The sequence below is a fragment of the Echeneis naucrates genome, chromosome 12 (genome assembly GCF_900963305.1).
Source record: "Echeneis naucrates chromosome 12, fEcheNa1.1, whole genome shotgun sequence".
Classification (NCBI taxonomy): Eukaryota; Metazoa; Chordata; class Actinopteri; order Carangiformes; family Echeneidae; genus Echeneis; species Echeneis naucrates.
In genome coordinates, this window is record NC_042522.1 from 3,736,885 (window position 1) to 3,761,590 (window position 24,706).

The window sequence follows — 24,706 nt, forward strand, 5'->3', positions numbered from 1 at the left end:
GCTGATCTATCAGATGAGAGTAGCTCTACTAACAGAATCTGACAGGAGTGTCTTGCTGGCTTCACCCACGGTCCGGATGGCGTTGTCAACATCCCTTTGACCAGGGAGGCAGTTAACACATCTGTTCAGGGCCTGAGACACTGCCTTAGCCACCTACACACACAGAAAGACAGACAGACACTCATACATATTTGAGTCACTTCAATTTTTTTGATTGCTTAACATTACTGAATCATTGTTTTATCCCTGATCAATAACAGACAGAGCTCTGGACTGAGATGAGACCAGCTAAGCGCCTCCCTTTTCTACTGAAATCTTTCCCCGAGTCTGTGTCAGACCTGGGCCAGCCTCTGTTGACTTTCTGCTCCAGGCTTAGCAATGGCTCTCTTGGTCTCCTCAATTAGGTTGGCTGACTTGTCCATGACATCACCAGCACAGTCCAACATGGCGTTGCGTGGTATTGAGTCATCTGTGGTGGCACTGACACCCCTAGCGGCTGAGGCCAAGGACTTCAGAGCCTGAGCCACATCTCTGGCTGCCATACCTGGTTCCACAGCGAGAGAGGAGACTAATGTCAGAGTGTAATGCAACATTAAGATTTTTCATCTGTGACTAAGCTAAACAAAATATTTGGATATTATGAAATAAACAATAAAAAATGATCAGACACACAAGTTAGCGTGTCTGTATGGATCCTATAGTAACACATATCACTGTATTGGTCAGTGTCATATAGTCAAGTCAAGGAATAGAGATGCACGTTTGCATTTTGAGAAAGTGATTATGCTTAAATGATTCCTACCTGAACCGTATGACTGAACTGTTCTGTTAGTATTGAGTAATGAGCTGCTGTAATTTAGTATCGTAAGCTGCTGTTTCATCTCATAATGAACTACTAGAACTGCTGCTAGAGTGGTTTACTGGTGTTAGTATTGTTTACCTGTGTAGTTCTCATTGCCCTGTGTGGCCTCACTCAGCAGCTGAGCGACAGCTGAACTCACAGCTTTGGTGCTGGTCCCAAGTTCCTGGGAACATTTCTCCAGCTAAACAAAGAGACATCATAAGGGATAAGGAGCACACAGTGTTTTTCTCTTTCTGTGTCTTTTGTCTCTGTCACTTGAGTCTATGCCTCACCGTCTCTCCTGGCAATGGTCTCAGTTTGCCATCCTCAGCTGAGGCCTTGGCCTCTTGGATGTCCTTCTCCAGACCTCTGATCATTGACAGAGCATTGTCTATCTCCAGAGGACCACAGGCTTCTTGAGCCTGCAGACACACACACCACCACATATTGGCAATGTGTCCTCGTACACTCTTACTCCATCCCTTTGTGTTGTGAGGCTAAAAATATCAAGACAGTATATCATCATGTACGTACCTTTTGAGAGGCAGTGCGGAGCTCAGCTAGAGCACTAGCCAAGTTCTTAGCACACTGGCTGAGTTGCATGGCTGAGGCCTGGTCACTGATAGTGGGAACAGTGGCCTTAGAGGCTGTGACCATCTTAGCGCCAGGCTTGAGGAGAAAAGCAGGAGAAACACTCAGTTCTCGGTTTATAGTGAAGAAAGTATTGTTTATTTTACTGTTGTGTTACTGTATAGTTATCTCTCATCATACATGAATTCTACCACTTTTATTGCACCATTACTGTTACAGTTGTCCAGCTGATTGCTTACTGTCACTTATTATAATTATTACTGTTCCGTTATCACTGTACCAGTTCTGATGCTGTTCTATTGATGTGACTCTTTTGTTACTGTAGATGCTCTGTTACTGTTTAATTGACACAACTGTTGTATTACTGTAACTATTATATTGCTGTAATCATTATATTATCAAAGTTCTCTAACTGTAACGGTTGTATTACTGCAACTGTCCTTTTAATATAACTGCTCAACAACAATACCTTTTACAGTTTTGTCTGTATTTGGTACTTAATTTTTTTCCCTGTACTATTAATGTTAGTCTTCTTTTGCTGTTTATGGGAAAAAAAGTACTGCTCATTTACTGCCACTGCATCAATTTATTCCTGCACTTGTTCTTTTGGTAGGGTTAGGGTTGTTTCTGAAGATGAATGAATGAATGAATGAATTAATGACTACCGTGACTTCATCCTGCAATATTGTGTCATTTCTGATCATTGGTGGTGCTGTTGGTCTTTTGTCTTGCCTTTCTCTGCGGTTTATCTCTGCCGCTCACCTTGGTTTATTTTTAGTAATGTTTTAGTAATAATGGTACATGTCATTAATGCAGTTTGTTTCCCAGAGGAGCTGGGAACTAGTCAGGGGCTGGGTGACTGTCTGGGGCAATAGGCATAGCCATAGGCTGCATCCCCCGGCTCACCACCAACCAGTTCATGCTTCAAATAGGTTCTCCCAACTCAGCAACACATCTGCAATTCTATTCTGAGGAATATGTGTCAACTCTCTATAGAAAGTGTGTGTGTTCCCCAGTCACCTAAATTTAGTAAACATATGTATCAAACAGTAAACAGAGGAGGAGCTAAAAATTTCACTGAAATTAAAATTACCGCCAATCAAAATCTATGACCTAAATATCACAAAAATTACATGCAGAGAATTGGATATTAGATCATTATAATTTCAATCCCTGCGGGGCCTGCCCAAGGTTCCCAAAGAAAGATTTTCCTTGCCACTGTTGCCAAGTGCTTGCTTCTGTGTCTTTAACAACTCCATAAAGAGTTAGTTTAGACCTGCTCTATATTTAAAGTGTCTTGATGAAATTGTGTTGTGATTTGGTGCTATACAAACAGATTTCATTTGATTTGATTCATAATCAACTGTTCTGTTATGGTTACATTACTGTTACTTTTATGTTTCTGTTCTTTGAATGCTACTGTCTTGTTAATTTCACTTCATTATTGCCTTGTTATCATCCTCGTACAAACGTGCAGATTGTAGTTTAACCATGCTATGAGGGTGGTTAATTGCCTGTGGTGCAGCCCTGTTCATGGTTGGACTCAGACCTGCAAGAAGTTCTGACTGGCACTGATGAGTGCCAGCTGAGCACTGGGACTGTCTGGTTGAGACTGGCTCCCTCTGACTCCCTGGACCAGCTGAGGGATCTGCTCTGCAACCACCTTATCACACACACACAGAGGTATTAGCTCACTGTTCAACTGCCAATGAGCTTAGGCAAGCAAACAGGAGTTTTTGGCTGGTTACCTTGCAGCTCTGGACAAGTTGTTGCTGTGCAGCCTGGTTCCTGTTAGAAGAAGCTGCATGCTGAGCAGCAGCAATGGTCTGAGTGGCTGCTGCTGCTGCCTGTTTGGCTGCATTCTGACAGAAAACAGATAATGTGTCATTGCTAGGGCAGGTGAATGACCAGTAATACTCATCATTGAAGTATATAGCACCACATTAGCAGCAAACAGCAGAGAAGAGAAACTTGTTTAAACCAGTGAAAGTTTCTCTCTCAGCCTTTTCTTGTTACCTCCAACTTGTTGACCAGACGTTTCTTGATGGCATTCTGGGCAGCAGCATTGGTCGCCATTCGGAGACCCTCAGCAGCCTCTCTCAACTTCTGCTGCTGCTCTTCACTGTCAGGGTTAGCTGCTGCTCCCTAAGAGCACAAATACCTTCACTGAGCTGAATATGTCTGGTTTTAGTGTTCAGTGGAGAGTTAATGGCAGACAAAGAGAAAGGAAAACCTTTGCTGCTTCCACCATCTTGGCAGTGGCATCAGCCAGCAGCTTGGCAGCTGACAGCAGCTTGCGTGAGTTCTCCAAATCTGACTCCCCTTCTGCATCCATCTTGATTGCATTGACCAAATCAGATGTGGCCTGGGCAAGGATTCGGGCCTGACGCACCATCTCACCTTGTGAAAGAAAGGATAGAAACATCTAATAATTAGAGCAAATATGAGTTACATTCTGTGACAGTAACCACCTGCTAAGTCTCATGGTGTGCCCATGATTCAACCTCTCGGCAGCATTTGAATTACATTTTAAAAGAAATCAAATGCTTTTAAGCGTTATCATCTGAGTTTGACCTCAGATTCCATGACACCACTTTGATAAGTGAGAAGCATTTACCCACCAGCATCTCCCATGGAGCTGAAGATATTCTCTGTCACATCCAGGATGCGGTCAGTGGCTTCTCCATGACGTCCAATAGGATGGCTTCCACTGGCATACTGTTTGATGTGCTGAAGGAGGTCATTGAGTGCCTGGGTGACACCTGTGGCAGCCATGCCTACCTGCTTGAGGAGGCCTTCATCATTGGTGGCACCCTGTGATGCTTCTACACACCCTTCCACAGACTTGGCCACCAGCTTGCCTGCCTCGATCAGCTGCTCCTGACACACTGGGGAGCTAATAGTTGGAGCCACCACCTGAACAAGGCAAAGTGCAGAGAGTCATGGGTGGATTGAAGAATTATCTTTTTGATAAGTCCCATTCCCAAGAAGACTCACCCTGGTGCAAGCCACGAGCTGAGATGTGGACAGAGCACATTGAGTAGCTGCAGCAATCACCCGATTCTGCTGGGTAGAGTCTTCAGTCTTTTGGGCCACATTCTTGGCTTTGAGCACCAGTGCTGCAGCAGCGTTAGCCACAGCTTTAGCCAGTTGCATCAGCATGTCCTGCCAAGACATGGATACAGTCAGTATCGTGTACCCCAGTTCACTAATCACTGAAGAGATTATTAATCTCTATTAAAAAAAAAAAAAATGCCACAAGAGGACAGTTTTCCCCAGGTGACATGGGGAGGGTGAGAAACCTGAAAGAGCTGTACTAAACCTCCAGTGTCTGACACACACACCTGATTGGCTGATGAATCAGAAACATACATTTAATTGACAGCTAATGGTGACATTGGATGGCCTGCTACGTCAGGGCAGTCTCAAAATTAGATGATTTCTCTCACAAATGTAGAGGTTTGCACAAATTAGAAGCAGTTCGTAAATGCACATTCAGCAAATCGTATGCTCTGTGAATTTATAATAGAAGTGTGCCTCAAAATTATAATTGTGAAGCAGAGCACGTGCATTTCCAAATTTATATTACCAGTTTGCATACAAATTATATTTGTGAACCAAAGTGTGTGTATTTGCAAAACAGATTGTGTGCATTTGTGAGTCCAATTACGAAACAAATAATTTGCAATTGTGAAAAGCCCCACATGAGTTCATTCATTATGAGACTGTTCTGACTCAATATGTGTGTGTGTATGTGTGAATATATGTATACATATATGTTGCATATATGTATGTGTATTTTATTGTAGGTCTGTCTGTGTGTGTCTCTGAGTGTAACTGTCCCATAGTAATGTATGAGCAAAGTGAACAACATTTACTTTAACCTTCTGTGTCTGTGTGTGTGTGTCTGCTCTCATATCAGAGGAGTCTGCATGTGCAGCACACACACAGCTGTCACCTGTAGCTACAGGGTTGCAGGGTCAACCCCTGAGCAGAGGCTCATTGAAGCCCTCAAACTAGGGCAACTTATAACAAACTTGGTAACTTCTATCATAGAACCGACCAGATGGTAATTGCTGCAAGTTCCTGAAGCAGTGATTGGTGCTTGGTGTTTCTATAGTCGTAGTATAAGTTTGAACAAGGCAGAAAATTTGAGAGTCGAACTACACAGAAATGCATGTGAAAAATGAATAATGTAATATACACCCATTCAATTCTTTGGTCAGTTTTTTGCAAACGCCAAAAATGCGTATCTGGGAGAGAAAATATATAGCTCACCATTCGAGACCAAGCCGCACGTTTTGATATATATTTGTTGGGTTTTTTCAAATCCATGGTCAAGTGGCGAATAAAAATTTTGACAGAAGAGGAATAATAGGAAACACAAGTAACAACAATATAGTTATTGCTATAGAGTTCCATTGACTCTGTGCAGGGCCCCAAGGCGCGAATAAAGTTTTGATCAGGTGATGAGGATCAGTTACAGCTGACACTGTAGACAAATATTGACCTACCTGGAACTGTGGATCAGTGTCGGTCTCTCCAATGTGAGACAGCAGCTCTCCGCTAGCTTGGCCCACGTTTCCTGCAGCCTGCAGGAGGTTCTGACGAGGCTACAACCACAACACATAAACACAAATTTAAACACGAACACATCATCTGTCTTCTGTGTGAATGCATCCAGGTTACGTACCTCTGTGTTTGCAGGCTGAGCTGTCTTCAGCATGTCAGAGACGGCACAAGCCAGGTTCTTTGCAGCCCCCAGCAGCTGCTGCCCATTCCCTCCTTCATCTTCCATGAGTGCTGCCAGCAGCTTCACACCCTTTGACATCTCAGTCAGGTTGGAAGAGATAGTGGTCACAGCACAGCCCACTGCTGTATAATCAGTCTCTGCTGGGTCACCTGACCAACACACAGGCAACTGTATCAGTACAAAATTCAAGTTTTAGAAGCAGCAACTACAGACAGCAGAACCAGAGCCAGCCTCTGACAAGAAGGTATTAGTACTTGGTCCCTGAAATTGAAGTTGGTTAAATGGTGACCAACTTCACCTAATATTGAGGATAGAGACAAGGTGCTGACATGTTGCTGACATTGGTACGTAATTTCCAATCACTGGTGGTACAGTTTGACTTTGTGTCGCCTATCTCCGTATGCTTAGTTCTGTGGTTTTCTGAGTTTTAAATCAGCCACTCACTTAAAATTACCAACAGTTAATTTTCACTCAACTCAGTTAGTTAAGCATGTAATTTTCACTAATTTCTAAATCACCCAGCAATTCCTTAGCTCTGCTAATCTATCTTAACGCTTATTGCTCTCATTCTCTTTCTCCTTCTACCTCTTCTACTCTCATTTTCTCCTGCTCTGTGTGCTCTGTGTTTATTTATTCCTGGATATGGAGCAGACACTCATCATCTCATCATCTCATGTGGTTTACATAGGTAAGTGGAAGACTTTCTGGGAGAGACCTTGCCTGATTAAGAGGGATGGTGTACATCCCACCGGAGAGGATGCTGCTCTCATATCCAGAAATCTGATCAAATTTACTAGAAAGTTAAAACCATGACATTCCCAAGTCCAGGCCAGGAGGCAGAGCTGCAGTTTACCACTCTTCTCTGTGCTTCAGAGCGGTTCCCTGCCCATAATACAATAGAAACGATGTCTATAGAACTGTCTGTCCAGAGGTATCCAAAGGTAAAAAGAAGTTAAGATAAAAACGAGAACCCAATTGAATTTAAAACTACCACGTGTTAGGATCTAAATAGTATAAAAAATGTAATGTGGACAATTGAATATCAGATCACAATCATGTAAATACCTTCTAGTTAATGATCTGATCACTGATCATCTTATTTATTTATTTTGGATCACTGAAACCTGGCTGCAGCAGACAATATTTTTGTATAAATTAATCTATATTACGACGGGCTGAGGAGGAGGCATTGCTGCGATATTTCATTCCAGATTTTTAATCAATCCTAGACCAAAATCTAGTTATAGATCTTTTGAAAACTTTGCCTTTGGTCGCTCCCATTCAAACTGTAAAATTGAAAAACCCGCTCTGCTAGTGACAGTATATCAACCTGGTCCTTACTCCTTATTGAGTTTCTATCTGATATCTCTGAGTTCAGAGTTAGTAATTAGTACAGATAAAATAATTTTAGTGGGTGATTTCAATATTCATGTAGATGTTGTCAATGACAGCCTTAGTTCTGCATTTAAGTAATTACTAGACTCAACTGGCTTTTCCCAGCATGTGAAGGAACCTCCTCACTGTTCAATCATCTTCCCTTACCATATAACCATGAAATTGACCAATTAATATTTCCTCAAGTCAGTTTTCTCTCTGACCATTACCTAATAACATTTGAGTTTGCAGTAATTGGCTGCTGAGCTAAACTGTCATGTCTATATTCGACAGAGGACTTCTCCCCTACCCTCACTGTGTTCAAATCTTGATTCTGTGGAACCCCTGAAAAAGAAAGAGATGAACCAGAAGAGGGTGGCACCCTGGTATAGCTCTCTAATTCGTGCCTTAAAGCAAACATCATGGAAATAGGAAAGGAAGTGGCAGTCCAGTAATATCGATTAATTCTACACAGCCTGAAAAGAAAGCTTTAAAACGTATAAAAAAAAGCTCTTTGCAGTGCCAGAAGCTCCTACTACTCAGCACTGATAGAAGTAAACAAGAACAATCCCCAGTTTTTCTTCAGTACTGTAGCCAGGCTGACAGAGAGTCATAGCTCTGTGGAACCATTGATTCCTTTAGCTCTTACCATTGATGATTTTATGGGCTTTTTTTCAAAATAAAATCATGACAATTAGAGCCAACATTCAGCAGTGACTTAGCTACATTTGGCAGTACTCCCCTATCAAATGCATCAGCTTCTGAATCAACTGTAACGCCTGCTTTGTATTTTGGAATCTCTCTCACCTTTAGATCTCTCAGATAGTTTCTATAGTCTCATCATCAAAATCATGAAATTGTCTTTTGAACTCGATACCTATCAGGCTGTTTAAAAATGTTTTCCCACGAATTAACACACACATTCTGGATCTGATCAATGTGAGTTTATCTCTTGAGCATGTACAACAACCTTTCAAGATTGCCATTAGTAAGCCTCTCCTCAAAAAACCATGATCCAGTTTTGGCTATTATTATTGGCAATTATGCACACATCTGCATAAGGATGGCTTGTGTGAAGAATTTCAGTCAGGTTTTTAAGTACATCATAGCACAGAAACAGGGCTGGTAAAAGTCACAGACAACATTCTAATGGCGTCAGACGATGGATTGGTTTCCATACTTGCCCTGTTACATCTTGGTGCTGCTGTTGATACCAGTGACCATAATAATCTATTACAAGATTGCAACGTAACAATGGAATGAAAGGAGCTGCCCTGAGCTGGTTTAAATCATATTTATCAGGTGAATATCACTTTGTCCATGTCAACAATGACTCTTCCTCACACACTTTAGTTAATCATGGAGTTCCACAGGGTTATGTACTTGAACTGATCCTTTTCACCATATATATTAGGGGTGGGGATCATTGACTACCTCACAATTCGATTCATAATGAACAAAACTGAAATTGTTGTACTTGGCACTGAGCACCTAAAGCACCGAAGCATTACCTAAGCATCTAACTAGGGATGAGCAAGTACACCACTATCTGTTCAACCATTTACATTATCTGTATCTGTATTCGTACTCGTAAGAGGCTGGAATTAATATGGAAGCAGGCATGGTTTATACAAAAGTTATATTTTTAAGCCTGAAATTGATATGGGTTAGTCAGAAGTTGCTCAATATATTTTTATTTACAGATTAATTTGTATTACACCAAGGTAAGAAGTGCAAGCCAAGCAGAAAAAAACCTGACCCGCTGAGGAAACAGTGAGAATGCGAACAATAATGAGACATTTGGATTATAAAAATCTATTTTAAAATGATGATAGTCGTAAATCCATGTATGTCACCTCTGGCCATTCATTTCTCCAAAAAAATGAAGGCAAACAGATGGGACAATGAGAAAGACCCACATATGTGAGCTTCCCATTGTACAATTTTTTTCTCTGGTACAGCTAGCGTGTAAAAATAATCATCATCATCATCCGCTTATTCGGGGCCGGGTCGTGGAGGTAGCAGCTCTAGCAGACGACCCCAAACTTCCTTTTCCCCAGCTACATTGGCCAGCTCTGACTGGGGCATCCCAAGGTGCTCCCAGGGGATATAATCTCCCCACCTGGTCCTCAGCCTGCCCCGTAGCCTCCTCCCAGCTGGACATGCCAGGAACACCTCCCTTGGGAGGCGTCCAGGTGGTATCCTTATCAGATGACGAACCACCTCAACTGGCTCCTTTCCATGCGAAGGAGCAGTGGCTCTACTCCAAGTCCCTCCTGGATGGCCGAATTTCTCACCCTATTTCTAAGGGAGACTCCAGCCACCCTCCTGAGGAAACCCATTTTGGCTGATTGTACCCACGATCTCGTTCTTTCAGTCATGACTTATCGCTCATGACCATAGGTGAGAGTAGGAACAAAGACTGACCAGTAGATAGACAGCTTTGCCTTCTGGCTCAGCTCTCTCTTTATCACAACAGTGCAGTGGAGCCAACGCAACGCCGCCCCTGCTGCTCCGATTCTCCGGCCAATCTCATGCCCCATCTTACCCTCACTTGTGAACAAGACCCCGAGATACTTGAACTCCTTAACTGGGGGTAAGGACTCATTTCCTACCCGGAGTACGCATGCCACCGGTTTCTTGCTAAGAACTGTGGCCTCCAATTTAGAGGTGCTGATCCTCATCCCAGCCACTTCACACTCGGCTGCAAACTTGTCCAGTGAGCACTGACGTGGCTTTCAGAGTATAATGCATTGTGCTCTGTATCTATCACAGGACACCCTGAGGAAGACTTTTCCCTCAGGCCATGCACGGATATTGACTCGTAATACTGGTATGCTACTCATACTCGTCAAAATTACTATATCCATTCCAAATACTTGTTTCAGCCGAATATCCGGCTCAACCCTACATCTAACCACTCTGGATGGCATTAGATTGGCTCCTGCCATTTCTCCTTTGCTAGCTTCTCTTCATTGGCTCCCAGAAAAATTCAGAATAGAATTTAAAATCCTTCTAATAACATACGACACTCTGAATAACCAAACTCCACTGTACCTGAAAGAGTTCATAGTTCCTTATTGTCCCAGTAGGTCACTTCACTCTCTAGATGGAGGTTTACTTGTGGTTCCTAGATTCTCCAAGAGTAAATTGGGAGCTGCACCTTCAGTTATCAGGCTACTCTTCTATGGAACCAACTGGAAAGAGGCTTAAAACCTTCCTTTATGACAAAGCCTACAGTTAAAAATTTCCGGCACGATATGTTGGGTCTCTTTAACACCTTCATGATGATGACATCATTTGATGTTCAAGCCAATCATCAGCTTCCAGGTATGAGTGCTAAAAAACTTAAGTTTCTATAATGATTTGGCATTACATAAAATGTAAATTTAACATTGGCTTCTCTGTTCAGACCCAGAAGCTACATCATCTTTTATATACATGGAGTTTATGGAGTTAGGGTCCCGAACCCTAACCCTAACCCATCATATATCATATAATTACCACACACCGTCATGCACAGAGGTCTCAGCTCCACCCAAATTCCACCTCTTTACACAATGTTGGATAACTCAGTTAAATTAAAGTCAATTATTAATTCACATGGTTCAACAGTGGTCAACAGAGTCAAGATGTACATATGATGTACATATGACATCATCACCTCCTACTCCTCGATGCATACAATGGATTAGACACTGACAGGTACCACATGGCATCAAGTCTCAAAATTGCCTGTCCTTTCAGTTTTGTGTATCCACCCATCACATTTGAGAGACTGGCAGCCCACAAAAGACTGGGAGCCTGGCAGTTGATCTGATGGCTGCTATTGGGATCTGCTGCCATGGTCAAAACTGGCAGTGATGAATACTGACGTTTAAGTAGAAAAATGTTTACAATGTCTGAACAGATGAGTGAATATAAACATGGAAGGATCTGAGTGCATCCTACCTGCAGTGAGGTTGACCATGGAGGCAGTGCCTGCTGTGATGGCATCCACCTGGGAGTGGATCTCATGTTTGGACTCATCCATCTTGTTCTTCCGCCAGGCTTGAGAGGCCTTCAACACAGAGACAAACTTCCAAGTTACACAGCCATAGAAAGGGCAGAGCAATGTGGCCTTAGAGTAATTGAGTCAGTCTCACAGCATCAGTTCCCAGTGGGGGAAGAGTATCAAAATCATCCAGGGAGGCCTGGGCAGCCTGGACAGCCTGCATACTGGAGTTGATGGTTCCAGTCAGAGCCTGTTGTGCTGAAGTCTGCGGACACAGAGAGACACTGCCAGTTACACAAGAGGTCTAATCTGATTAACAGTGGCACTGTTTATGGTAAGTCTTCACTGTTAAGAAATTTGTTCAAAGACCCCTGGAGCCTCTTATAATTTATTGAGGACTATTTTCATTGGAGATTTTTCCATGTGTTGCTGTAGTGAGTAACTGTGACTGCAGGACAGTCTGTTGGTGTGTCAGTATAAATCAAGTACAGTGTGTTGATAAAGGAATATGTGTTTTAATGGTCCTCAGAGGACACATCAGACTGACAAATCATAATGTAAGCGCATTTAATTAGCTATTTATTTTGAACATTGGAGAAGTATTAAACTTTGTTTCAGATTTAAGTTTACTGCTGAGCTCAGACAGTTCAGCAATTGATAAGTGAAGAAGAGAACCAGAGTACCAGGGGAGGCATGTGCCCTCTGTGCATCTGTCCACTGGTTATGTGCTGTTTGGCCTGCGGCATGGAGCCCATCTGGAAACTCTCTGGACCTCCAGCTCCTGAGCGCATAATGGCTGGTAATGCCACTGAGCCAGTTTCCACCTTCCCTACTTTGTTGAACTGCTGCTGCAGCAATGTGGACCTGGAGAAGAAGAAGAGACATTTTACGTGAAAGGGGTGTAGTGGCACAAGCTAAATGTTTATACATACACACTCTTACTTTTTGGGGGACACAGAGTCTTCCAGCATGGTTGACTCTTCATCTCCTTCCAGGCCAAAGTGGTCTTTGCTCTTTTTCTGTGAACATGTAGTGATGACATCAGTAGTTACATGAGCAGATTTTACACTTGGTTTATTATTGTTACTCTGTCTCTTTTAAAAAGGATCAGATACTGAGACATTTTAATCTAATCAACAGGAAACTGTTTCCATCATGACATCAAAATGAGACAATATAAAAAGTTATCATCCTCAGAGCTCTTGCTGCATATGTTCACATCTCTCCATGTAAACATAGTAGGATGAAACAGCTTTCTTTCACCTATGCAATATTGTGAAGATCAGAAACATCTTGTCTCGAGAAGATACAGAGAAACTAGTGCATGCATTTGTTACCGCTGGACTAGACTATTGTAATTCATTACTATCTTGATGTACCAACAAATCTCAAAAAGCTTACAGCTGATTAAGAATGATGATGCACAATTATTAACAGGAACTAGAAAAAGGAGATCAAATTTCTCCTGTGTTAGCTTCTCCTCATTGGCTCCTGGTAAAATTCAGTAGAAGTTAAATCTATTGGCCAACCTACAAAACCTTTAATGACCAAGGTCCATTGTATCTCAGAGGTCATAGTTCCTTATTTACTCCGTAGGTCACTTCGCTTTCTAGCTTTAGGTTTACTTGTGAGTTCTAGTCTCCAAGAGTAAATCAGGGGGATCTTTCAGCTATCAGGCTCCTCTTCTACACCAACTCTCAGCGTCAGTCCAGGGGGCGGACTCTCTTGCAGCTCTCAAGATCAGGCCTAAAACCTTTCTCTACAACAAAGCCTACAGTTAAAGAAAAATCAATTACTCTTTAGTTCTCCTGCAATAGGCCTTGACTGCTGGTGAATGCAACGAGCACTTCCCTCATATATGTATATAATGCCATTAGATGTCACAAATTTTGCTTCTTCCTGTAATCTGCGTTTATCCCTCCTGTCCTCTGTCTCCTTATCCTTATCCTACATGTGTTAAATCATCTCTGTTCCTGCTCAACAAATGCTGTTACAATAGCTACCATTAGTTATCATTAAACACTATTGATCATTTCCCATTGTCACCTCAGCTGAAAGTCCTATTTTCACTTATTGCTAATATTTATTGGTGTATATTTAGTGGTACTAGGCATTATTCGTCCTTACATCAGCATGTTTTGCATACATTTTTATTGCATAGTAGCTCCTCTTGTTCTTGCTCTCTCTCTATCCCTCTCCCCCATTTCCTCTCTTTCTCCCACCCTCTTAATCTCCCCTCTTTCTCTGGGCCCTTCCTTTCTCCCTCTCCATCGCTCAACCTAACCAGCACTGAAGGCAGGAAGGGGGGCTCAACCTAACCCCCCCAAGCAAAAAACTTTGAGAATAGTGTTACCTTTTTGAGGATAATGTCTATGTAGCCGGCAATGAGCTGCGCAATTTGCTCTCCTTCAGTCGTCTGCACAGAGTAGTACCCATCCTGGTAGTCTCCAAAATCCTGCCAGCAGAACACAGACATTTTATGCAGCTACAGTCCACAGACCACCAGAGTGACAGCGTCAATACAATCACTGTTCACACTTCAAACCTTTTTTTGATGCACTTTAATGATATAAACCAGGTTCTTATGAGAATGTCTGTGAGTAGACATTTTGTAGAAAATATATGTTGTGAATATATTTCAGCTGTGACTCCAGGTGGTTGCAGGGACTGTAAACTGCAATGGTTCTGATGCAGTCTACCTCCCTTCAGGATTAGCAACATGAAGAACTCACCAGTGTGAAGCTCTTAGGTGATGCAGCCCAGCGTTTGATGTTGGTCAGGTTCCATTCTTGGATCACCTCCTTTGTTTTCTCGTCTACTCTCATCACACTCTCTTTGGTGATACCCAGCAGACGAGGCACCAGCTTGTTTTTGCCTTTCATTTTCTCCTGCAGCAGATTTGACAAAGAGACATAGTCGCTGGTCTGATCTATTTTGATCCCCTGTGTTTGTTCATGTGATTGAGACAAAACAATACATCTCACAGTACTGTTAAAAGTTATTTTTTTTAACTGTCACTCCAACATGCAGAACAATTTACATCATATAATCACATACTTTCCTTCTGTGATTAATAAGTTCAGGGGTGTCATTTCAGATCTAAACCTCCTCTTAAATGCTTATGAAAATAGCTGCAATTCTCTCCTCACCTTGACCAGGAAGAAGGAAACGCCATAGGTCTTCAGAGACCGAGCAAGTTTGACATAGCTGACTTTGGCCTCAATCTCTGTCATGTTCTGACAGTTTTTATGAGCCTGCAAAGAAAAGAGAATGGGCTACAAAAAGGTAGTCTTCTAAAGTGGAATTTCTCTAGACTAGCACCAAACCTCAAAGCACATATAGGCAGGATTAGAGAGGGTCAGATCAGTTATCTCATTGGGAGGTGCTCTCACCTGAAAAATCTTCTTCTCGCCTTTATTCTTGATGTACTCTTTGGGTAGGAACTCTTTCAAACTGAGGAGGGAAGAGTTCCACTCAAGTCAAACATCGCAGATATACATATCACATGGTCATGTTAAACTGAGAGTGTGAAGGCAGAGCTCACTCCAAAAATCCAGACTTGTGTTTGGCTTCGTTGTGGTCTCCAAACTGGATCTGACACTGGTAACCTGCAAACTCACAAGCTTTGTCAAAGGAGACTGGATGAGAGCCATTCAGGATGTCATCACGAGCCTGTACAAACACGTACACACATACCCACACAGTCAGTCTACTGGGGTCACCTCAAGAGTTTAAAGGTCTATGTGAATCATGTGTACCTGCACATAAAGCAGGTTGAGCTGGACAGGGTCTCTGGAGTCCACATTCTGGTCTGAGTAAAAGAATTTCCTCCTCAGTAGTAACATTTCTGTTTCCTCCACACCCTGCTCCCTCAGTGTTCTGCCATGATCCAACCAGTTCACTGAGGACAAATCACAAAGGCAGTCAAAGTTCTGACAGATTCCTTGTCTGTATTGGTACTGCTTCATCAGAGCTGCAAGGTTAGCACTGTTCAGAGCATGTTTACTCATAACAGAGAGTAAATACAGTGGGGAGAACAAGTATTCGATACATTGCCGATGTTTCAGGTATTCCCACTTAGAAAGCATGCAAGTAATTTTTATCATAGGTACTCTTCAACTGTGAGTGATGGAATCTAAAACAAATATCCAGAAAATCACAGTGAATGAATTTTAAATAATTACTTTGCATTTTATTGCATGACATTAGTATTTGATCACTACCAACCATTAAGAATTCCAGCTCTCACAGACCTTTTAGTTCTTCTTTAAGAAGCCCTCCTGTTCTCCACTCATTACCTGTATTAACTGCACATGTTTGAACTCACTACCTGTTATAAAAGACACCTGTCCACACACTAAATCAAACAAAATCCAACATCTCCACAATGGCCAAGACCAGAGCTGTGTAAGGACATCAGGGATAAAATTGTAGACCTGCACAAGGCTGGGATGAGCTACAGGACAATAGGCAAGCATCTTGTTGAGAAGGTAACAACTGTTGGCACAATTATTAGAAAATGGAAGATGTTCAAGATAACGATCGATTGATTGAACTCCCTCGGTCTGGGGCTCCATGCAAATCTCACCTTGTTGTTCAGTCCAAAACTACACGGCAGGACCTGGTCAATGACCTGAAGAAAGCTGGGACTACAGTCTCAACCACAAGCAACACATTACGTTGTCATGGATTAAAATCCTGCAGTGCATGCAAGGTCCCCCTACTTAAATCATCGCAGATATACATGTCCAGGTCCGTCTGAAGTTTGCCAATGACCATCTGGATGATCCAAAGGAGAAATGGGAGAAGGTCATGTGGTCTGACACAAAAATAAAGCTTTTTGGTCTGAACTCCACTCGCTGTGTTTGGAGGAAGAAGAAAGATGAGTACAACCCCAGGAACACAATTCCAACCATGAAGCACGGAGGTGGAAACGTCATGCTTTTCTGCAAAGGGTACAGGATGACTGCACCGTATTGAGTGACGGATGGATGGACCCATGTATCGCGAGATCTTGGCCGGCAACCTCCTTCCCTCCTCAGCATTGAAGATGGGTCGTGGGAGGGTCTTCCAGCACGACGACCCGAAACACATAGCCAGGACAACTAGGGAGTGACTCCAAAGTTGGCCTCAAAGTTGCAGCTGAAAGTCCATATTGCTCAGCGACAGCCCTGAAACCTGAAGGATCTGGAAAAGATCTGCATGGAGGTGTGGGCCAAAATCCCTGCTGCAGTGTGTGCAATCCTGGTCAAGCAAACTGGTCTGATCTTTGTAATTGCAAACAAAGGTTTCTGTACCAAATATTAAGCTCTGTTTTTCTGATGTATTGTGTATATGTATTGTCAAGCATATTGTCAAGCATAAATTAATCACATAAAAATCATACAATGTGATTTTCTGGATTTTTTTTTTTTGTTTTAGATTCTGTCACTCACAGTTGAAGAGTACCATGATCAAAAATTACAGACTTCTACATGCTTTGCAAGTGGGAAAATCGGCAGTGTATCAAGTACTTGTTCTCCCCACTGTATCTGTGTAGCTTGACTAACCAGTGTTTGAGGATTGGATTCTGACTTCCCTGACACTTCCTTCATATATAGTTGAGATCAAAATTATTCATACACCTGGCAAATTTTGACTTAAAGTTACCTTTATTCAACAAATTTTTTTTTATTTATTTGAAATGGCACAGGCTTCTCCCAAAAGATAAGACAAGACAATACAAGAGGAATCTTTGAGGGGGATACTTCTCAGTTTTTATTTACATTTGAGAAAAAAGTAACATGTCCAAAATGTTCCATGGCCATGACAAATTGTCACAGTCTATAGGAAAATTCATGCAACTTGCAAAAGATGAACGGGCAAAAATGCCAGTGGTGAAGTGAAGTGTTTGATTGCTGTAATAACAAAGGTTTTTCTATTGTTTACTGAGAAGGCTAGAAATAATTTTGGACGTGCCACTTTTTGTTCAAATGTGTATAAAAGCTGAGAAATATTTTATTTCCACAACAATGTGTCTTGTACATTGTTTCTTCTGGGAGAGGTCTGTGTCATTTCCAATCAAAAATAAATAAATAAAATAAATAAATAACTTATTGGTTGAAGAAAAGTAACTTTAACTCAAAATTTGCCAGGGATATGAATAATTGTGGGCTTAACTGTATGTGTGACATTTTCAAAGACATGTGATGGGTGGTAACATACCCTAACAGAGCTGTAGCAGTTTGTGTGTGTCTGTGTTGTCATACACTCATCGTCTGTGTGCAGCTTTTGCTTTAACTTTTCCATCTTCTTGTCATCTCTCAGCAGGGTCTTGTCTCGTTTCAGGGTGCCTGTAGTTTCCTCCTTCTTCTCCTCTCCAATATCCCGCACCAGAGAGTACTCGTCATAGTTTGTTATGCCTGACATACAAAAACACACAAGTCATATGCTACACTGACAACAGAAAGATGCTTGGGTTGTTCAGGGTGGGGTGACCAGAGGGGTACACTACGAAGGAAGCTCAACTGAGCTGGGCATTCTTTGGGTGAGGTGGTTCAATAAAGCCGAAAGCTCCAACCAGAGATAGCGAGTATCACAACGGCGGTTATCAACTTCTTGATTTGTCGACCCAGGCTTACCTCATTAGGCTTTGTGCGCGTTCACATAAAAAGGGGCGTTTAGGCGAAAATTTGTCCGATTACGTGCTGCATATTTCATCCAATAGAAGCAGATTACGATAATGGAGAACTCTGCTGAGAATCTGTAGCCTATCATTCATAAAGAGTATCTTCAGAAAACGGCAAACTCTCTCCGTCCGAAGAGCAACTCTTAACAATTTGGGTACCTAAATGCACTGGATTTTCCAGAAACAGTGAGGTCATGTTCAAGGAGGATGATCAATGAAGGGGCGGCGCTTTTTATAGCCGACTTTAATCCGAAAGTCGGAAAAAAAACTGGTCCGGACCAGGTTATGTTCGCAGCATAAATTCCCGGGGTGATATAGCCAGTTTAAAAGAGAGCCACCTTCGTGACATGGAAAAGTCTGGTTTTAGCTCAACATACCTCGCTAGCGCACTAATCTCGCTTCGTAGTACACCCCTCAGAAGTTTCCCTTGTTCCAAACAATCCATAAGGCTTTGAACATCATCTCAGAGCATTTCACATTCACATCTCAGCATTATGTCTGGATGGGATATTACAGGTAAGTAGTTTGAACAAAGAAACACTCCCTTCTCAACATGCCATGTAGTCTCAGCAGCCATATTTGAGTCCACTTGTGTGCTTTCTTTGTTTACCAACCTTGCCCTGGTTTTGTTTTTTTTATACTTTATGTGTTTGTTTATATGTTTATATATAAACATGGCGTAGTTGTAGGTGCCTGTCAGCCCAATGTGAATTTCCCAAAAACTGCTGATTTACTTGGATTTTAACACGTGACCATCTGTAGGGTTTATAGAGAATGGCCAGAAAAGAAAAAAATATCGACTGAACAGTTCACCTGGACAAAAACTACTTTTTGATCCCAGAGGTCAGAGGAGAATGGCCAGAGTGGTTTGAGCTGGGAGAAAGGTAGCAGTAACTTGGTATGCAGTGTCTCTGAAAGCAAATATGTCATATGAAGCAGACAGGCTACAGCAGTAGATGACTACATCGAATGGCACTGAAGAAATTGAGACTGTGATCCATATTCACCAAAATCGGACTGTAGAAGACTGGTTAAACTTAATTTCAACTAAATGGTGTGGTCAGAATCTGGAATAACACAACATGAAAGCATGGATCAATCTTGCCTTCTGTCAATGGTTTAGTGGTGGTATGGGGGGGGTAACAGTGTGGGGAATAACTTTGGAATAACTATGGGCCCTCTCATACCAACTAAGCATTGTCCATCCATTCACAGCCTAACTGAGTATCGTTTCTGACCATGTTCTTGATCACAGTGTACCATCTTGTAATGCAGGGGTGCACACACTTATTCAGCATGCAAGCTACGACTAAAAATGCAAAAAATATATTTATTTATATCTATTTTGAGTTTTCTTTATATGTACAATATCTTTTGTTGTACCTTGTATAACTACATGAATCTATATTGCACAATACAAATAATTTTTTGTCATTATCTTACTCTGAGTCAGCCAGGGAGGCATAGTCCGCACAGTAGCTGCTGATGGCCAACATCAAGCAAACTTCCAAATAATGATCGGTCATGGTGGAACAGTATTTGGACTTATTTGGACTTCATGTGGGAAAAGACTAACACACATAGAGCCAAATAATGCAATGATTGTGTAAAAATGTTTCCCTCCCGACCAAAATTTCTGAGGAATGATTCCAGCACCTTGATGAATCTCTGCCACAAAAATTAAGGCAATTCTATCTTACAAGTTAAGGCAAAAGCAGCTCCAACTTGGTACAACTAAGATATAACTGCCAAACCTTGCTTGTCAGTGTATAGCAGATTAAACATTGTGTTTCTGTCTTTGTAAATTGATGCCTTTAACAATATCTCGTTCTGCCCTCTTGGGCCACAAAAGGAAAAAAAGAAGAAGAAGAAGAAAAAAAATAAAAAATACTTACGAGGTTGACTGTATCCTTTGATATTCAATCAAAGATTGAATATCTAGTGTATATTGTATTTCTAGTGTATGAATATGTTTATATATCTAATTGTGATACGGATGTGATGTGATCGTCAATGTAAACATATACAACAGTAGAAGTTCGTTTTGTCAACTTCTACTCTTCATGTGATAACTTTGGTTACAATTAATAATCAGAATTCTAAATCTTTTTTGTCATCAAGCTGATGCCACAGAAGACAACTCAAAATCATTTTAAAGTTATTATTTAATATTAATGTGTTTAATTAATGTGTTGCTGTGGCAACCCCAAATAAAGGGAAATATGTTAATATTAGATTTATTTCTGACAGCCAGTAATTGATTAACTAGTTTTATGCAACATGGCAGTGCTGAGCCAATGAGAAGACAGAGAGCTGAAGAGCTGACCTATTCGAGCACAGATTGTCATGAGCATGTCACTGACAATCTTGGAGTCATCCACCATGACAGTCTTCACTGTGCCATCCAGCATGCGGATCTTCAAAGGTCTCTGCTTCTTCTTGTACTCCAGAGTGTCCTGACAGAGTAGACAGGTGTGTTACCATAAGAGTCAGATAGAAAAGTGTGAGGTGACAATCACTTCACACAGTGGTTTTCTCACACACTATGAGCACATCCGGAGCAGGAGTAAAATTGGACTGGAAGAGCAGGCCATCGAATCACTCACCTTCTAATAAGGGGAGTACTCTTCCTGCCTTGAGTGTGTAATTCTTAAAACTCTAAATTGGCCGTGGTGTTTCCTTAAGTACTGTCCCACATTCTGCCTTTGAAATGTACAGTTTCCTGTGTCCCACTGCACGTATCATTAAAGGACAGTGTGTAATCACTGCAGACCCCCTCACAGTGTCCAGACCACACTCAGCCATTCCTCCATTTCTTCTCTGTGTTTTACTGAGGTATGCAGTTGTTTCTGAGTGACTGCCAGAGTGACTCACCCCATTCCTTAACATGTAGTAATCCAGGGCCTTTCCCGCTTCTAGCCAGATGCCTTTTTTGGGGTCTTCATCAGACAGAAACAGCCCATAGTCATTTGCTGCAAAGGACACAGGAAAATTAAATGAGTGATTGTGGGTCTGGACAGACATTACATGTGGATGTCTTGTGGGGTGCAGTTGTATCAAAGAAGACCCTGTTGATGTTAAAAGGGTCAGGAAGCCCGGAAAATTTTGATAACGCAAGAGTTCTTAGCTCATCTCCTGAAGTTACGACAGGAAAGCAGAAACAGAGGATTCAGGCTGCAGCTCTTTGCTTCAACATGTTTCGTGACTGACAGGTTCAAACAAGTAAGGCAAAAACCTGCTGTTGAAACAGTTTATGTAATGAGACATAACTGTGCATGCTGCCAGCTGATGTATGATTTCACACTTTACAGGGAAATCATTTCTCTGCTGCTGCAGGTGGTGACATGGCCATTTTTACATTTGTGTTCATTAAAATCAACATGGTTAAATGTTCCAAAAACCATTTTTCGTCTTTTGTGTATTTTCCAGTGTTGTCTATTCGCCCTCTGTCGTAAACACTCTGTTAGACTTCAGGGCTCTGTAAGGCCCCCCTCCCTCTTCTGATACAGTGTTATGTAAAATGTTATATTATTTAGAATTATACTGAATACAGGACAGCTCTTCAGTATAGGTAGCCTTGTGTAGTGTGGGCGTGTGCCATCTTTGTGTGTCCAGAGTTATTCTTCTCAGTATAAACTTTGAGCCATGTAATTCTGTGGGAGAGAAAACACACTGCACGAGAGAGAACTCAGAAATGCACAATATACTGTGCCAATTTTAATGAAGAAATTTCTCTTCTGTTCTCTTAATTCAGAGAAAGAAACAATCACATTTTATTTTACATGCTCTCGTACTTGTTTCCTCTAACCTCAGTCTCTAACCCCACAGGCTCATCATCACCAGCAGCTGCAAGAACCTGAAACAATGTTTTAAAAGCTGTAGCAAAGTAGAAACAGGAGAGACAGTGATGCTCAGCTTTCTAAGAAATGACATTGTGGTCTTGCACAAACCAGAAATATATGAAACTATCTATAAGAGAGTGAGAATAAAACAAAGACAGAGAATGGTTCCTTCAAAGACAGAATGAGAGAAAAAGACATCAGTTACTGCCAGCCTGGACAGGAGGTTGGGACATTTTACCACATCAGAGTGCTAAGGTCTCTACAGTAGGGTTGTTGTAAACATCAACACTGGACATTGGATAACATTGTGAATATTCTTACATTCGTGACCTAGTTACAGTTAAAGAGATTTAATTAAATATACTTGCAAGTGTCCTCAAAATGTATTGTAGAAAGAACATGTGTAACTGTAAATGTGTGACTCACGCTGGCCAAGCTGAGCCTCAGGGACCCTCTCCCTGATGATGCGGCATGCATCATACACCATGGTGGAGGGTTCAAACTGCATGGTCTTAACCACATTCCCCACTCCAATCTTTAGTGACAGGGCCACCATGATTGCTGCTCTTCACCTCCACCCAGCTCACGCCTGTATGGCACAGGAAAACAGTCAGTCAAGAAAGATCAGATGTGTCACTAAGATAGTGTAAAGATCAAAGCACAAACCCTAACTGTTAGCAATACTGTAAACCAGCTGATTGTTAAATGCAGCAATCTCTGGACAAATTCCTGCTGCTTATTAATATTATTATTATTATACACATAATAATCATTGGTTTGAATACAATTTATTTTTTGATATTTATTATGCTATTGTTGTTCAATACTTCAGTTAAATTCAGTTAATGAAGGGGAAGTATGTGAGAGAAGTATCTTTATCGAGGGGATTTCTGACTTCTGAGCAGAGTGCAAGGGGAAGGTGAGAATGAGGAACACTTATTATTTACATGCACACAAGAAGTTGGTATGGTAACCCTAACCCTAACCCTAACCCTTCAAACAGGAAGTTGGGGTACAGCTTCTGGAACCTACAACATGATTACTGGAAGACTCATCTATACCTTCATGCTCAGACCATGTCTGTGCTCTCTGTTTTAGCAATGAACACTGGTTAATACATTGTTCCATTAAAGAAACAGCATCTTTCAGCAACAAAGTGTCAATGACCGCACAAAGAAAAGAGAGGGGGAAGAGCACAACACAGCAGCCCTTCTTTCACTTATATCACTTATATCTTCTTTCAAAATCTCCTTTGTCCTCCTTAGGTAAGTCGAACTAACTCATTCCCTGATTATAACTATTGTTCACTATATGAATATCAATTGAAGTTATTATGATGAAGCTATTTCCTCCTCAGGACTTACACATTGGTTTTTCTTTTACCTCTTTATTATGTTGGTCAAATGACAAACACAGCCTATAATCTGCCTATGTTGAAAGCTGGTCACATGGTCAGACCAATGTCAGACCAGGTGACACATTAGTATCATCCCTTTGGAGTTCACTGTTTTGGACTGAAAAGGCTCAGTTGTAACACAACTGCACACTATCACACAGTCATGTTACACACATAAACGACAGGAGGCAGTGGTGAACTAGGCAGGACCAGTCACTGTGTCTGTGTGTCACATGCAGTAAACCACAATGCGATGAAAACAGAAATAGAAACTGAAACGGAGACTAAAAAAAAAAAAAAAAAAAAAAAAGGCCCTGACCAAATTTATCTTTATTAACAGACATTGACAAGATGGCCAACTTCCGCATCAACTGGCTGACTGCACCAAAATTGTACAAGAGAGGATCAGTTGTTCCGGCAGCAGTAACTGTTCTGCCTCGATGTAGGCACCGAGGCACTTCTCAAGATAGAGCAGTGAATGCTGAGTATTTTGAGAAATTCTAAATAAATAAATAAATAAATAAATAAATAATAATAATAATAATAATAATAATACACAAGTATAAGAGCCAAATTATCTCTATCCCTCTGAGGTGGTTTACTGACCAAGATCAATAGTGTTGATGGTATTTATTCGTTATTATCTAAAGATGGGAATCTGATGTCCGCCGCTCGGCTTCAGCTTAGTAGTCACCACCTCCATGTGTTAAGAGAAAAGGCAAGTGCAGTGAATACCTGTTATCAACCGGTGTTTGAATGATAGCTCTTCTCCCCACTTGATAATCAGGTCTGATGAGACTGTTGAAAAAAAATTAGACACACAAGTTGAAAGACATAATAGAAACATCACTGCTGGTTCTCTTCCTACAGAAATATAACAGTTTTACAGCACTGCTGCCCCACAATAAGAGGTTTGTGTGTTTGGTTCCCGGGCTTGGGGCCTTTCTTTGCAGTTTGTATGTTCTCCCCACGCTTTCATGGGTGTCCTCCCACTGTCCAAAGACATGCAAGTCTAGGTTGATCGGTGACTCTAAATTGTTGGTAGGTCTGCAGTGTTTACTCTGGGATTTGTTTCAGCAGCAGTGGCAGGCTCTCCGGGGGAGGGGGACTGCAGATGTAACTTTCACAACCTATTTATTGGCTAGCCAGTTGAAAATGGCTTTTTCCCTTACAACCACTGCAACTTATACATCTCAGCCATATACAATGTCACATAAAGGCTGAATGTAAAAAGTAAAAAAAAATAAA

At 41.5% G+C, this 24,706-nt stretch overlaps 1 protein-coding gene across 1 annotated transcript in view; it reads right to left on the bottom strand.

Annotated features, from left to right (window-relative positions):
• Nucleotides 1–24,706, bottom strand: part of tln1 (talin 1) — a 58,465-nt gene that overhangs the window by 25,240 nt on the left and 8,519 nt on the right. The window contains exons 2-29 of the mRNA XM_029515236.1: nucleotides 24,194–24,256; nucleotides 22,489–22,651; nucleotides 21,095–21,192; nucleotides 20,547–20,676; nucleotides 17,802–17,954; nucleotides 15,312–15,454; nucleotides 15,098–15,225; nucleotides 14,946–15,006; nucleotides 14,703–14,807; nucleotides 14,286–14,441; nucleotides 13,907–14,008; nucleotides 12,496–12,572; nucleotides 12,237–12,417; nucleotides 11,705–11,818; nucleotides 11,511–11,619; nucleotides 6,126–6,334; nucleotides 5,947–6,045; nucleotides 4,430–4,597; nucleotides 4,054–4,348; nucleotides 3,666–3,832; nucleotides 3,449–3,577; nucleotides 3,181–3,294; nucleotides 2,982–3,095; nucleotides 1,376–1,510; nucleotides 1,135–1,263; nucleotides 941–1,043; nucleotides 339–544; nucleotides 34–153 (exon numbers count right to left, since the gene is read on the bottom strand). Coding sequence (XP_029371096.1) covers nucleotides 34–153; nucleotides 339–544; nucleotides 941–1,043; nucleotides 1,135–1,263; nucleotides 1,376–1,510; nucleotides 2,982–3,095; nucleotides 3,181–3,294; nucleotides 3,449–3,577; nucleotides 3,666–3,832; nucleotides 4,054–4,348; nucleotides 4,430–4,597; nucleotides 5,947–6,045; nucleotides 6,126–6,334; nucleotides 11,511–11,619; nucleotides 11,705–11,818; nucleotides 12,237–12,417; nucleotides 12,496–12,572; nucleotides 13,907–14,008; nucleotides 14,286–14,441; nucleotides 14,703–14,807; nucleotides 14,946–15,006; nucleotides 15,098–15,225; nucleotides 15,312–15,454; nucleotides 17,802–17,954; nucleotides 20,547–20,676; nucleotides 21,095–21,192; nucleotides 22,489–22,618 — 3,675 coding nt within the window. The 5' untranslated portion in view covers nucleotides 22,619–22,651; nucleotides 24,194–24,256. The remainder of the gene's footprint in view (nucleotides 1–33; nucleotides 154–338; nucleotides 545–940; nucleotides 1,044–1,134; nucleotides 1,264–1,375; nucleotides 1,511–2,981; nucleotides 3,096–3,180; nucleotides 3,295–3,448; nucleotides 3,578–3,665; nucleotides 3,833–4,053; nucleotides 4,349–4,429; nucleotides 4,598–5,946; nucleotides 6,046–6,125; nucleotides 6,335–11,510; nucleotides 11,620–11,704; nucleotides 11,819–12,236; nucleotides 12,418–12,495; nucleotides 12,573–13,906; nucleotides 14,009–14,285; nucleotides 14,442–14,702; nucleotides 14,808–14,945; nucleotides 15,007–15,097; nucleotides 15,226–15,311; nucleotides 15,455–17,801; nucleotides 17,955–20,546; nucleotides 20,677–21,094; nucleotides 21,193–22,488; nucleotides 22,652–24,193; nucleotides 24,257–24,706) is intronic.